Here is a 14,299-nt window from a genome sequence, read left to right on the forward strand (position 1 = left end):
AATGGGCTTGATAATATGCCCTTGTGAATTCCCATAGAAGCCCATGTTCTGGCTAAACCGGCGATAATTTTAACGCCATCCTTGATAATATGCCCCTGAGTCCCTAGCATTTTGTACGTTAAACATGACTCCTGTTTGCCAATATAGATTCTAATATCAAACAAGATTCACAGAGATTAAACTGAGTATGTCAAGATTATACTTTGTACATGTATAACTTTACAATACGTAGAAAAAAAAAGAACTGAATATGTCATTATTTAACGACAAATTTATTGACTGTACAGGCTGAACTCAGAAGTGAAACACATATGATGGGGATGCTATTTTCCACAGGTTCCAGCTATTTTTCCATTTATCCATTCCAAGTATTTGCAGATGTTGGTGTATACTCCGGGCTTTCCTGCGGCACCACATGGCAAATGCCCCCAGGAAACAATCCCTGCAAGTTGATTATTGCAGACAAGAGGTCCTCCGGAGTCACCCTGGAAGTGAGCACAAATGTCAGACAGTGAGAACAAGGTGCACACTTTTCTGTAACAGGAGAACAAGCAAGAAAAACAATTTTAAACATTGATTGGCGCTGTATGAGTTAAAGTAAAGGATGAAAAAAATTGGGATGGACTGTTGTGTGATAAAGACTAGACGGTTAGACACCATGGCTCAGACTCTAGGATCTGCCCAGCAAACATTTCTAAGAGCTGGTCTTATTGCAGAGGAGCAGACTGGCTTTAAAGGAGGGCCATCATCGGCTATTCTGTGATATGAGATGTGTGACTACAGCAGGGGAGGTCCATGATGGGGTTTTTACTGTCTTTCATAGAAATTAAACTTGTTTGCTTACTCCTTGATAACTATGTGGCTGGACCCTTAATAGGGTCACTATGCCAGTATCATGCATTTCTCCCACAATGCGGCGTCCAACCCAGCAGAACATTTTTAAGCTGGTGTGTGGTTTCTTGCTCTCATTTCTATCTACTTAAGTTAAAAATAATCTGTATTCCAAAATGCCGCTCTGCAACTAATGCATAACACTCCATTGGTAATTCTGATTTGTCTTGTTGTTTGACCGCTTTGTTAACACTTTGCAAAAACTAATACATCGACTCAAACAAAAAATGAGATGGGTGACTACACATGCAACAGGTGCACATTCCAAGAGGGGCTCCCCATCATTTATGGGTTGCTATTTCCCTGTTTTATTTTCTCAAAAGACAGTGGAAGACACGTTCAATGAGTGCCACAAGGATAACTGTGTACATTTAGTTCCCACAGAGTAGCTTGTGTCACAGACTGCAGGTCCGCACGGTAGAACCCATGCTCCCCGTACCAAGAGTGGGCTGCACCACAAGACATTGAGGGCCAGATGTACGAGTATTTCGTATTGTGCGTTACAAATTGCGATTTTTTGCGACTTGCAAATAGGAATGTACTAATACGCCTCAGACAATTTAGCAATTCCCAATCAGGTCGCAAATAACCTGCTTCATCAATATTCATGAGGCAGGTCGCAATTTGCAACCCATTGCAAATGGGCTGCAATCACAGGGATGGTGGCATGCTGGGGACAGCAGACTACCATTTCTGTGTTTGCTTTTTAAATAAAGTGACTTTTTTTTCAAATGCATCCCCTTTTCATTAAAGGAAAATGGGTTGCATTTAAAAAAAAAAAATGAAAAGTATTCTTTTCATTTTTTATGGGTCTTAAAAGATATTTCCGCATACACTCACAAAACCCCTTCCAGTTTTGGATGGGCTTACCACCTACTTGAAGTAGGCGATACACTGCAAATGTTTTGCACCCACATTTGTGGCCGCAAAACAATTGTACATCCCTCTGCGACTCGCTATTAGGAAGGGACGCCCTTGGCATGCCTCTTCCGAATAGCGACTTGCAAATCCTATTTTGCAAGTTGTAGGTTTGTACATTCTACAACCCTTTATAGCGGGCACAAACTGCCCGCTATAAAGCGGTTGTACATCTGGCCCCGAGTGTGTTAGGACATCCATCATCGATCTCAGACCTTGTAGAGCACTCTAAAATGGGTGTGCATGTGTTGAACTGGTAGCTATAGGCAAACAGAACAAGCATTTGCATAGCCAATAGGTCTTGCTTTTGGGACCTTCTAAGTATTTAGATATGCAGCACAATATCCTTGGTACAACCACATCAACTGTTTCATGGCTAAACACTTATAAGGTCCCAAAGGTGAGGCCTATTGGCTAAGCCAATGCTTGGTGTGGTTGTGTGTGTTGTTGTGTGTAGTTGTGCATGTGTGTTCGTGGTTGTGTGTGTGTGTGGTTGTGTGTGTGTGGTTGTGGGTGTGGTTGTGCGTGTGTGTGAGTGGCTGTGTGTGTGGATGCAGTTGTGGGAGCAGGTGCAGTTGTGGGTGTGTGTGTGGATGTGTGGTTGTGTGTGGTTGTGTGTGTGGTTGTGTGAGTGGTTGTGTGTGTGGTTCTCTGTGTGTGTGGTTGTGTGTGTGTGGTTGTGTGTGTGGTTGTGTGTGGTTGTATGTGTGGTTGTGTGTGTTGTATGTGTGGTTGTGTGTGTGGTTGTGGTTGTGTGTGTGGTTGTATGTGTGGTTGTGTGTTGTTGTGGTTGTGTGTGTGGTTGTGTGTGTGTATGGTTGTGTGTGTGGTTGTGTGTGTGTGTTTGTATGTGTGGTTGTGTGTGTGGTTGTGGTTGTGTGTGGTCGTGGGTGCGGTTGTGGGTGTGGGTGTGGTTGTGGGTGTGTGTGTGGATGTGTGGTTGGGTGTGGTTAGGTGTGTGGTTGTGTGTGTGGTTGTGTGTGTGTGGTTGTGTGTGTGTGTTTGTGTATGTGGTTGTGTGTGTGTGGTTGTGTGTGTAGTTGTGGTTGTGTGTGTGGTTGTGTGTGGTTGTGTGTAGTTGTGTGTGGGTTTGTGTGGTTGTGTGTGTGTGTGTTGTGTGTGGTTGTGGTTGGGTGTGTGTGGTTGTGTGTGTGGTTGTGGGTGTGTGAGACCGGCCTCGTGGCATGGGCCCTTCCGACCAGCAAGCTACCCTGCAACCGCACCGATCCTCGATGTCACAGACTTCCGGCCCCCATGGCCCAACATCCCGAGGGCCGGCCAGATCCCCTACACACATGCCCAGCCGAGGGAGAGCGAAACCCCCCAAACCAGACCGAGAGGCGCCGACCCTTTCACACCTCTGGTCTCTTCCCCGAGGGAGGTTTCGATCGACCACCAGGCCCCCGGTGAGCGGCCGCCTCGCCTGCTGGGTGTCTGGAGTCCCTCCCAGACCCACCTGAACAGATCAAAGGGCCGAGCGACAGGAAGTCCCGACACATTGCCCCCAGGCACCAGACCCCTCTCCGCGAGGACTCCAGACTTCAAAGAGGAGGGGAAGTATAACAAGGGGTGCTGAAGGGACGGGAGGCAGAGAAGACCTGGACTGACGAGAGCCTGCTGACCTGGTCGCGGCTCAATCGCTCCCCGAACAGAAGAACTCTGAACCATCTGAGCCCTGCTGACGCTGTCGCGGCTCCCCGAACTCCGAACCATCTGAGCCCTACTGACGCTGTCGCGGCTCCACGAACTCTGAACCATCTGAGCCCTGCTGACGCTGTTGCAGCTCCCCGAACTCTGAACCATCTGAGCCCTGCTGACACTGTCGCGGCTCCCCGAACTCTGAACCATCTGAGCCCTGCTGACGCCGTCGCGGCTCCCCGAACTACGAACCTCCGGTGCCTGCTGAGTGACTCGCGGCCCGCTCCTCCAAGAGAATCGGCAGAGATCGCCGAAAGAAGCAACATCCCCTCAGCTCGCGGATTGAGAGCTGGGCGCCGGATACTCCGCAGAGACACTGATTCAAAGACTGTCCCGCTACCCCTTACCCCTCATCACGAGATCGCTGCCACTTGTGGCACTAATTCTGCACCTGCCTTCTGGATCATAAAGATCCCTGACAAATAACGATAAAGATTATTATCTTGTAAAGAACTCCTGTGTGGTGTCCCTCTATCCGAAGAGAGTGAGTGCAGCGTGTGCGATCCTAGGTACGAGACCCTTCCAGGAAGGGCCTCCCCGCTCTTGCTCGGCCTAACTCTGGGAAAGGTGGGCCTCCGGGTGGTCGGGAACGTATTCCGCAACCTCCCCAGGCACCGCCTTCCAACATTTGGTGGCAGGCGACGGGATCCGAACCAACACCTAGAGATCGTGCAGTAGACGGCTAACGCACTACCAAGAAGAAATGGAAGGAGAAACCTCCCTAGGTGCCGCAGGCACCGACCCGAGCACGACATCCGAGAGGACCAGTTGGAATCTTATACGCACCGAGAACTGAAACAATTTTGCAAAGACCTTGGAATCGCTACCACTGGACTAAGCACGAAAGAGGACTTCCAGGGAGCATTAAAAACCTGGGTCGAGGCGGGGACTCCCCGGACACAAACAGAAGGAGAGCCTCCTAACGAACCACGATGCACCCCGGGGAGGAACGGCGCCCCCGAGGGGGGCCTATCCCCAGAGGAACTAGCAGACCGAGAGAGAGGTCGCAACCACGAACTAGAACTAGCAAAATTAAAAATCGAAGGAGAACTAAAACTGGCCGAAAAAAAGCTGGTGGTAGAACAGTTACGCCTACAAGGAGAACTTGAGGAAAAGAAACGACAAAGAGAACACGAAGAAAGAAAACTCCAACTGGAGCACAAACGTAGCCTGAAAGAGATTGAGCTCAAGGCTAAGAATGCGGAGGCCAGACCCTCGGAAACCCAACCCATCTCCTCCACCGTGGAACCAAAGGTCCACATCCCCAAGGATGTGGTGAAGGAATACTATAAGAACGACGACATCCAGCAATGGTTCAAAGCCTACGAGGTCGCCATGACCTCCCACCGAGTCCCGCAGAAAGACTGGGGGGCTGGGCTGTGGGGCCGGTTCCTGAGCGAGGGGAGAGATACCCTGCTGGACCTGCCCTCCACGGTGATGAACTCCTACAGTCACATGAAAGAGGCCCTAGTAGCCAGATATGGGCTCACCCCTGAAATGTACCGGCAACGGTTTAGAGACTGCAAGAAGATACCCAGTACAACCTGGGTGGAGTACGTGAACTTTTACAGCCGGGCCTTGGACGGGTGGATCAAGGGCAGCAAGATCTCCACCTTTGAGGAGCTGTTCGACCTAATCGCATGGGAACACTTGTCCGCTAATTGCTTTGTAGAACTGCGCCAGCACCTCCTGGACAGCAAACTCACAGACCCTCGAAAACTGGCCGTCGAGGCTGACCGGTGGGTCAACACCCGGGCCTCCCGGGGTCCCGTGGGAGACTACGGTCGCCACAGTCAGGGACCCCCCGCCAGAGGGGCGGAGGGAATCAAGGCCGGCCAAGGGAACTTCCGGGGGGATCCCCGCTCAGCCCCCCCAGAGGAAAACCTCCGCCCTTTCCAGCTCCACCTCCGGCCAGCTCCGGACCACCGGGGAGGCCGGGGCCCCGAGTGAGGATCACCTGTTTTCGCTGCCAACAGACCGGACACTACGCCAGCGACCCTCAATGTCCCATGTACCAGCGAACCACCACAACCACCCCGCCGGCTCGACAAATGGCCTCCGTAGCCCTGGGGGAAGAGATGGAAGACTCCGAAGAATGGGAACCAGCCGCCATGGCCTTGGTCTCCCTAGGGGACCGGGAGATGGTCCCCGGAACGTCCCTACCCGCCAACACGAAGAAGTACCGACAGCAGGTGACGGTCAACGGTCACCGCGTCGAGGGCCTCCGGGACACGGGGGCGAGTGTCACGGCGGTTCATTGTCACCTGGTCTCCGAAGATCAGATCCTGCCCGGCGCCTTTTGTCCCGTCGTATCATCAGACAATTCCGAGAGCCTCTGCCGTATGGCCCTAGTTCCCTTCGAATGGGGGGGAGTCACTGGCAAGTTAAAAGTGGCGGTCCGAACCTCCCAGCCCGTGGACTGCCTCCTGGGCAACGACCTGGAGAATTCCCCGTGGGGACAAGTGGAACGAAGAGCCCATCTCGAGATGATGGGCCTACCCGAATGGGTTTGCGCCACCACGCGCTCGATGACTCTCAGAGTGCCTTCCTCCGAGGAGGGGGAGGCCATGCCGCTGAGCACCGCCACCATCCCCGAGGTCCAGAATGCGCCACCAGGGGCCAACGACCCCCTTCCGGACGAAGCGACCGTTCCCTACGAGGGGTCCGTGCCTCCCGACCCCGAACCCCTGACCGAGCTCGGGGACCTGCCGGTAATGGCCCATTGGCACTGCGAAGGAGGCCCCTCCCGAGAAGAATTCTGCAAAGAACAATCCACCTGCCCTTCCCTCATTGGACCCCGACAACAGGCCGAGGCCCAAGCAGCAGGCGACCGGAACGGCAACCACTGGGTATACTGGGAAAACGGCCTCCTGTACAGCGAACAGAAGTCGGCCGAGTTGGGATCGGCCAGAGTACTGGTGGTACCCCGGCGCTTCCGAAGTCTCCTCCTGGGCCTGGCCCATGATGTACCCCTGGCCGAACACTTAGGCCAAGATAAGACCTACCAGCGACTCGTCACCCACTTCTATTGGCCCAAGATGCGAGCGAATGTGGAGGCCCACTGCAAGTCCTGCCTCACGTGCCAGGCCAGCGGAAAGAGTGGGGGGAAGCGCAAGGCTCCGCTACAACCCTTCCCCGTCGTCAGTACTCCTTTTGAGCGGGTAGGAATCGACATCGTGGGACCGCTGGACCCCTAGACCGCCCAGGGCCACCGGTTCATCCTCGTCCTGGTGGACCATGCCACCCGCTACCCCGAAGCCATCCCCCTCCGCACCGTGATGGCCCCCGTGGTGGGCCGGGCCTTGATGGGGATCTTCTCCCGCGTGGTGTTCCCCCGTGAAGTCGTGAGTGATCGGGGTACGAACTTTATCTCCAGATACATGAGGTCCCTCTGGCAGCAGTGCGGAGTATCGTACAAGTTCACCACCCCGTACCACCCCCAAGGGAATGGCCTAGTCGAGCGCTTTAACAGGATCCTGAAAGGAATGATCATGGGCCTCGAAGAACCTCTACGCCGGCGATGGGACGTCCTCCTCCCATGCCTCCTGTTCGCCTACCGGGAGGTTCCACAAAAATCCCTGGGGTTCAGCCCTTTCGAACTGCTATATGGACACCCCGTCCGGGGACCCCTGAGCCTGGTCAAGGAGGGTTGGGAAACGACTCTCCGGGGGACCCCTCCGGATGTGTTCCGATACATCTTGGCGCTCCGCAACCAGACCCGGAAATTCCGAGAACTCGCAGAGGCAAACCTCGAGGCTAGCCAGGAAGAGATGAAGCGCTGGTATGACCAGAATGCTACGCTGGTCGAGTTTCAGCCGGGCCAACAAGTCTGGGTCATGGCCCCGGTGAAACCCTGCGCTCTCCAAGATAAATGGACTGGACCCTTCAAGGTGGTCGAGCGGAAGAGCCAAGTCACCTATCTCATCTATGTGCAGTCCCCGCGGAACCCCCTCCGGATTCTCCACGTGAACCGCCTCAAACCCCACTTTGTAAGGACGGAGTTGAGTTTACTCCTGGCCACCGACGATGGGGCTGAAGAAGACACCGAGCCCCTTCCAGACCCCCTGGGGGCGAAAGAGACCGATGGTTCCATGGAGGGGGTGAGATTATCAACCGCCCTCACAGCCCAACAGTCCGACGACTGCCGCCAGCTACTAAGGCAGTTCGCGGACCTCTTCTCCCTAACCCCTGGGGTCACCAACTGGTGTGTCCACGACGTGAACACCGGCGACAGCCCGCCCGTGAGACACTGGGCCTACCGGGTCCCTGATCGGGTCCGAACCTGCATCCAGACTGAGGTAGCAAAGATGCTGGCCCTCGGGGTGATTGAACCCTCCGACAGCCCCTGGGCCAGCCCGGTAGTCCTGGTTCCGAAAGCGACTACCCCGGGTATCGCCCCCAAGCTGAGGTTTTGCGTGGACTATCGAGGACTCAATGCGGTCACCCGAGCAGACGCTCACCCTATCCCCCACGCAGACGAGCTCATTGACCGCCTCGGGGCCGCTCGCTACCTCAGCACCTTCGACCTAACCTGCGGATACTGGCAGATTGCCCTCACCGAGGGCGCCAAGGAGCGCTCCGCCTTCTCCACCCCGGATGGGCACTACCGCTTTAGGGTAATGCCGTTTGGAATGAAGAATGCCCCGGCCACCTTCCAGCGGCTGGTGAACAGGGTCCTGTCCGGACTAGAGGGGTTCAGCGCAGCATACCTCGATGATATAGCGGTATTCAGCTCCCAATGGAGCGAGCACCTCCAGCACCTCCGACAAGTCCTGCTGGCTCTGCGCCAGGCCGGACTCACCATCAAAGCCAGCAAATGTCAAATTGGGCACAGCTCCGTAACCTATCTGGGGCACCAGGTGGGAAGCGGACAGGTCGCCCCCCTCCAGCCAAAGATCGACGCCATCTTGTCCTGGGAAACCCCCACGACCCAAACGGAAGTCCGGGCCTTCCTGGGCCTCACCGGTTACTACCGGTTTATTAAGAACTATGGCAGCATTGCAGGCCCCCTCACAGAGCTGACCTCCAAAAGACACCCCAAGAAAGTACAATGGACTCCCCCCTGCCAGAAAGCGTTCGACGCCCTAAAAGCCGCTATGTGTACGGCTCCAGTGCTTAAAGCCCCTGACTACGCCCAGGAGTTTGTGGTCCAGACAGACGCCTCGGAACACGGCATCGGGGCAGTCCTCTCACAGTTCGACGACAAAGGCATAGATCTGCCCATAGCCTTCATCAGCCGAAGGTTGCTGCCCCGAGAACAGCGGTGGAGCACTATTGAAAGAGAGACCTTCGCAGTAGTCTGGGCCCTCAAAAAGCTACGGCCCTACCTGTTCGGAACACACTTCCGAATACAAACCGATCACCGACCATTGCGGTGGTGGATGCAGATGTGAGGGGAAATCCCCAAGCTGCTACGCTGGTCCATCTCCCTCCAGGGGATGGATTTTACTGTGGAACATCGCCCCGGGATGGACCACGCCAACGCGGACGGCCTGTCCCGATTCTTCCGCTTCAGCGAGGAGAACCCCCAAGTGGATGGGTAGTTCTCCCTGCCTTTCAGCTGGGGGGGGCACGTGTGAGACCGGCCTCGTGGCGTGGGCCCTCCCAACCAGCAAGCTACCCTGCAACCGCACCGATCCTCGATGTCACAGACTTCCGGCCCCCATGGCCCAACATCCCGAGGGCCGGCCAGATCCCCTACACGCATGCCCAGCCGAGGGAGAGCGAAACCCCCCAAACCAGCCTGAGAGGCGCCGACCCTGTCACACCTCTGGTCTCTTCCCCGAGGGAGGTTTCGATCGACCACCAGGCCCCCGGTGAGCGGCCGCCTCACCTGCTGGGTGTCTGGAGTCCCTCCCAGACCCACCTGAACAGATCAAAGGGCCGAGCGACAGGAAGTCCCAACACACCGCCCCCAGGCACCAGACCCCTCTCCGCGAGGACTCCGGACTTCAAAGAAGAGGTGAAGTATAACAAGGGGTGCTGAAGGGACGGGAGGCAGAGAAGACCTGGACTGACGAGAGCCTGCTGACCTGGTCGCGGGTCGATCGCTCCCCGAACGGAAGAACTCTGAACCATCTGAGCCCTGCTGACGCTGTCGCGGCTCCCCGAACTCCGAACCATCTGAGCCCTGCTGACGCTGTCGCGGCTCCACGAACTCTGAACCATCTGAGCCCTGCTGACGCTGTCGCGGCTCCCCGAACTCTGAACCATCTGAGCCCTGCTGACGCTGTCGCGGCTCCCCGAACTCTGAACCATCTGAGCCCTGCTGACGCCGTCGCGGCTCCCCAAACTACGAACCTCCGGTGCCTGCTGAGTGACTCGCGGCCCGCTCCTTCAAGAGAATCGGCAGAGATTGCCGAAAGAAGCAACATCCCCTCAGCTCGAGGATTGAGAGCTGGGCGCCGGATACTCCGCAGAGACACTGATTCAAAGACTGTCCCGCTACCCCTTACCCCTCATCACGAGATCGCTGCCGCTTGTGGCACTAATTCTGCACCTGCCTTCTGGGTCATAAAGATCCCTGACAACCAACGATAAAGATTATTATCTTGTAAAGAACTCCTGTGTGGTGTCCCTCTATCCGAAGAGAGTGAGTGCAGCGTGTGCGATCCTAGGTACGAGACCCTTCCAGGAAGGGCCTCCCCGCTCTTGCTCGGCCTAACTCTGGGAAAGGTGGGCCTCCGGGTGGTCGGGAACATATTCCGCAACCTCCCCGGGAACCGCCTTCCAACAGGGTGGTTGTGTGGGTGGTTGTGTGTGTGTTTGTGTGTGTGGTTGTGTGTGGTTGTGTGTGCGGTTGTGTGTGTCTGGTTTTGTGTGTGGTGGGGTTGTGTGTATGGTTGTGTGTGTGGTTTTGTGTGTGATTGTTGTGTGTGTGTGTGGTTGTGTGTGGTTGTGTGTGTAGTTGTGTGTGTGTGGTTGTGTGTGGTTGTGTGTTTGGTTGTGGTTGTGTGTGTGGTTGTGGTTGTGTGTTTGGTTGTGGTTGTGTGTGTGGTTGTGGTTGTGTGTGGGTACAGTTGTGGGTGCAGGTGTGGTTGTATGTGTGTGTGTGTGTGGATGTGTGGTTGTGTGTGGTTGCGTGTGGTTGTCTGTGTGGTTGTGTGTGTGGTTGTGTGTGTGATTGTTGTGTGTGTGTGGTTGTGTGTGAAGTTGTGTGTGTGTGGTTGTGTGTGGTTGTGTGTTTGGTTGTGTTTGTGTGTAGTTGTGTGTGTGGTTGTGGTTGTGTGTGTGGTTGTGGTTGTGTGTGGGTACAGTTGTGGGTGCAGGTGTGGTTGTATGTGTGTGTGTGTGTGGATGTGTGGTTGTGTGTGGTTGTCTGTGTGGCTGTGTGTGTGGGTGTGGGTGTGTGGTTGTGTGTGTGTGGTTGTGTTTATGGTTGTGTGTGTGGTTGTGTGTGTGGTTGTGTGTGGTTGTGTGTGTGGATGTGTGGTTGTGTGTGTGGTTTGTGTGTGGTTGTGTGTGTGTGTGGTTGTGTGTGGTTGTGGTTGTGTGTGTGTGGTTGTGTGTGTGTGTGTGTGGTTATGTTTGTGTGTGTGTCGTTGTGGGTGTGGTTGTGTGATTGGGTGTGGTTGTGATTGTGAGTGTGTGTGGTTGTGTGTGTGGTTGTGTGTGGTTGTGTGTGTGGTTTTGGTTGTGTGTGTGTGTGTGTGGTTGTGTGTGGTTGTGTGTGTGTGTGTGGTTGTGGTTGTGTGTGTGGTTGTGTGTGGTTGTGTGTGTGGTTGTGTGTTGTTGTGTGTGTGGTTGTATGTGTGCGGTTGTATGTGTGTGGTGTTGTGTTTGTGGTTGTGTGTGTTGTGTGTGTGTGTGGTTGTGGTTGTGTGTGTTGCTGTGTGTGTGTGGGTGTGTGTGTGTGTGTGTGGTTGTGTGTGGTTGTGTGTGTGGTTGTGTGTGTGTGGTTGCATGTGGTTGTGGTTGTGTGTGTGGTTGTGTGTGTGGTTGTGTGTGTGTGGTTGTGGTTTTGTGTGTGTGGTTCTGGGTGTGGTTGTGTGATTGGGTGTGGTTGTGGTTTTTTGTATGTGTGGTTGTGGGTGTGGTTGTGGTTGTGTATGTGGGTGTGGTTGTAGGTGTGTCTGTGTGTGTGTGGTTGTTTGTGTGGTTGTGTGTGTGGTTGTGTATGTTTTGGTGTGTGTGTGTGGTTGTGTGTGTGTGTGGTTGTGTGTGGTTGTGGTTGTGTGTGGTTGTGTGTGTGGTTGTGTGTGTGTGGTTGTGTGTGTGTGGTTGTGGGTGTGGTTGTATGATTGGGTGTGGTTGTAGTTTTTTGTGTGTCTGGTTGTGTGTGTGGTTGTGTGTGTGGTTGTATGTGTGGTTGGGTGTGGTTGTATGTGTGTGGTTCTGCGTGTGGTTGTGTGTGTGGTTGTGTGTGTGGTTGTGTGTGGTTGTGTGTATGTGGTTGTGTGTGTGGTTGGGTGTGATCATGTGTGGTTTTGTGTGTGGTTGTGGTTATGTGTGTATGGTTGTGTGTGTGTGTGGTTGTGTGTGTGTGGTTGTGTGTGTGTGGTTATGTGTGTGTTTGTGTGTGTTGTTTGTGTGGTTGTCGTTGAGTGTGTGGTTGTGTGTGTGGTTGTGGTTATGTATGTGGTTGTGGTTGTGTGTGTGTGGTTGTGTGTGTGTATGTGTGTGGTTGTGTATGTGTGGTTGGGTGTGGTTATGTGTGGGTGTGGTTCTGTGGGTGTGGTTGTTTGTGTGTTTGTGTTTGGTTGTGGTTGTGTGTGGTTGTGTGTGTGTGTGTGGTTGTGTGTATGGTTGTGTGTGTGGTTGTGATTGTGTGTGGTTGTGTGGGGTTGTGTGTGTGGTTGTGTGTTTGTGGTTGTGTGTGTGGTGTTGGGTGTGTTTGTGTGTTTGTGTGTGTGGTTGTGAGTATTGTTGTGTGGTTGTGTGTGTGCTTGTGGTTGTGTGTGTGGTTGTGTGTGTGTGTGGTTGTATGTGTGGTTGTGTGGTAGTGTGTGTGCTTGTGGTTGTGTGTGTGGTTGTGTGTGTGTGGTTGTGTGTGTGTGGTAGTGGGTGTGGTTGTGTGGTTGTTGTGTGTGGTTGTTTGTGTGGGTGTGTGTGTGTGGCTGTGTGTGTGTGGTTGTGTATGTGGTTGTGTGTGTGGTTGTGTGTGTGTGGTTGTGTGTGTGGTTGTGGTTGTGTGTGTGGTTGTGTGTGTGTGTGGTTATGGTTGTGTATGTGTGTGGTTGTGGTTGTGTGATTGTGTGTGGTTGTGGTTGTGTGTGTGGTTGTGGTTGTGTGTGTGGTTGTGTGTGTGGTTGGGTGTGGTTATGAGTGTGTGTGGTTGTGGTTGTGTGTCTGTGGTTGTGTGTGTGGTTGTGGTTGTGGTTGTGTGTGTGGTTGTGTGTGGTTGTGTGAATGTGTTTGTGGTTGTGTGTGGTTGTGTGTGTGGTTGTGTGTTGTTGTGGTTGTGTGTGTGGTTGTGTGTGTGGTTGTGTGTGGTTGTGTGTGTGTGTGGTTGTGTGTTGTGTGTGGTTGTGATTGTGTGTGTGGTTGTGTGTGTGATTGTGTGTGTGTGTGAGTGTGTGTGTGTGGTTGTGTGTGTGTGGTTGTGAGTTTGTTTGGTTTTGGTTCTGTGTATGTGGTTGTGGGTGTGGTTGGGTGTGGTTGTGGTTTGTGTGTGTGGTTGTGGGTGTGGTTGTGTGTGTGGTTGTTTGTGTGGTTGTGTTTGTGGGGTTGTGGTTGTGTGTGCGGTTGTATCTGGTTGTGTGTGTGTGTGTGTATGGTTGTGTGTGTGGTTGTGTGTGTGGTTGTGTGTGTGATTGTGTCTGTGTGGTTGTGTGTGGTTGTGTGTGTGGTTGTGTGGGTGTGTGTGTGCGTGTGTGTGTGGTTGCGTGTGTGTGTGGTTGTGGGTGTGGTTGTGCATGTGGTTGTGTGTGTGGTTGTGATGTGTGTGGTTGTATGTGTGTGTGTGATTGTGTGTGTGGTTGTGTGTGGGCGGTTGTGTGTGGGGTTGTGTGTGTGGTTGTGTGTGGTTGTATGTGTGTGGTTGTGTGGTTGTTGTGTGTGGTTTTGGGTGTGGTTGTGTGACTGTGTGATTATGTGTATGGTTGTGTGTGTGTGTGGTTGTGTGTGTGGTTGTGTGTGTGTGATTGTGTGTGTGGGTGTAGGTGGCTGTGCGTGTGTTTGTGTGGTTGTTTGTGTGGTTGTGTGTGTGGTTGTGGTTGTGTGTGTGGTTGTGTGTGTGGTTATGTGTGGGGTTGTGTGTGTGGTTGTGTGTGTGGTTGTGTGTGGTTGTTTGTATGGTTGTGTGTTTGGTTGTGTGTATGTTTGTGGTTGTGTGTGTGGTTGGGTGTGTGTGGTTGTGTGTGTGGTTGTATGTGTGGTTGTGGCTGTGTGTGTGTGGTTGTGTGTGTGTGTGTGGTTGTATGTGTGGTTGTGCATGTGGTTGTGTGTGTGGTTGTGGTTGTGTGTGTGACAGTAGTACTAAAAGCATATCAAAATAAAGGAATACAAACATCGAGTTTGTGGAAAGAGAAAGCACATTGTAAGTCAAACGGGCGCAGCAAAGCATTAACGCAACAACATGTTCTTTGCTGTTTGATGTTCTTTGAACGAGAACATCAAAGGGGTGCCGCGAACGGGCAAAAGTGAATGATCGCGGGCGCTTAATGAGCATGATGAGGTTTGCCATATGGTGCCTCTGCTCCTAAGTGTGCGCCCGTGCACATGCACTGTAGCTCTAGGCTGGCCATGGCAGCATTTTTTGAGCCCTCACGAAAAGTGTCAACAGCCCAGCGCATGCGCTGGGTCAGGCGAGACCTAAAAATGGAGGAGCTTTTTGATCTGACGAACTATGCCT

At 53.5% G+C, this 14,299-nt stretch overlaps 1 protein-coding gene across 1 annotated transcript in view; it reads right to left on the bottom strand.

The window, feature by feature from the left end:
* Window positions 1-253: 253 nt before the first annotated feature.
* LOC146809260 (trypsin-like) overlaps window positions 254-14,299 on the bottom strand; it is a 110,539-nt gene continuing 96,493 nt past the window's right edge. The window contains exon 5 of the mRNA XM_085616082.1: window positions 254-485. Within this exon, the coding sequence (XP_085472208.1) occupies window positions 324-485 (162 nt within the window). The 3' untranslated portion in view covers window positions 254-323. The remainder of the gene's footprint in view (window positions 486-14,299) is intronic.

The sequence above is a fragment of the Triturus cristatus genome, chromosome 7, assembly GCF_964204655.1.
Source record: "Triturus cristatus chromosome 7, aTriCri1.1, whole genome shotgun sequence".
Taxonomy (NCBI): Eukaryota; Metazoa; Chordata; class Amphibia; order Caudata; family Salamandridae; genus Triturus; species Triturus cristatus.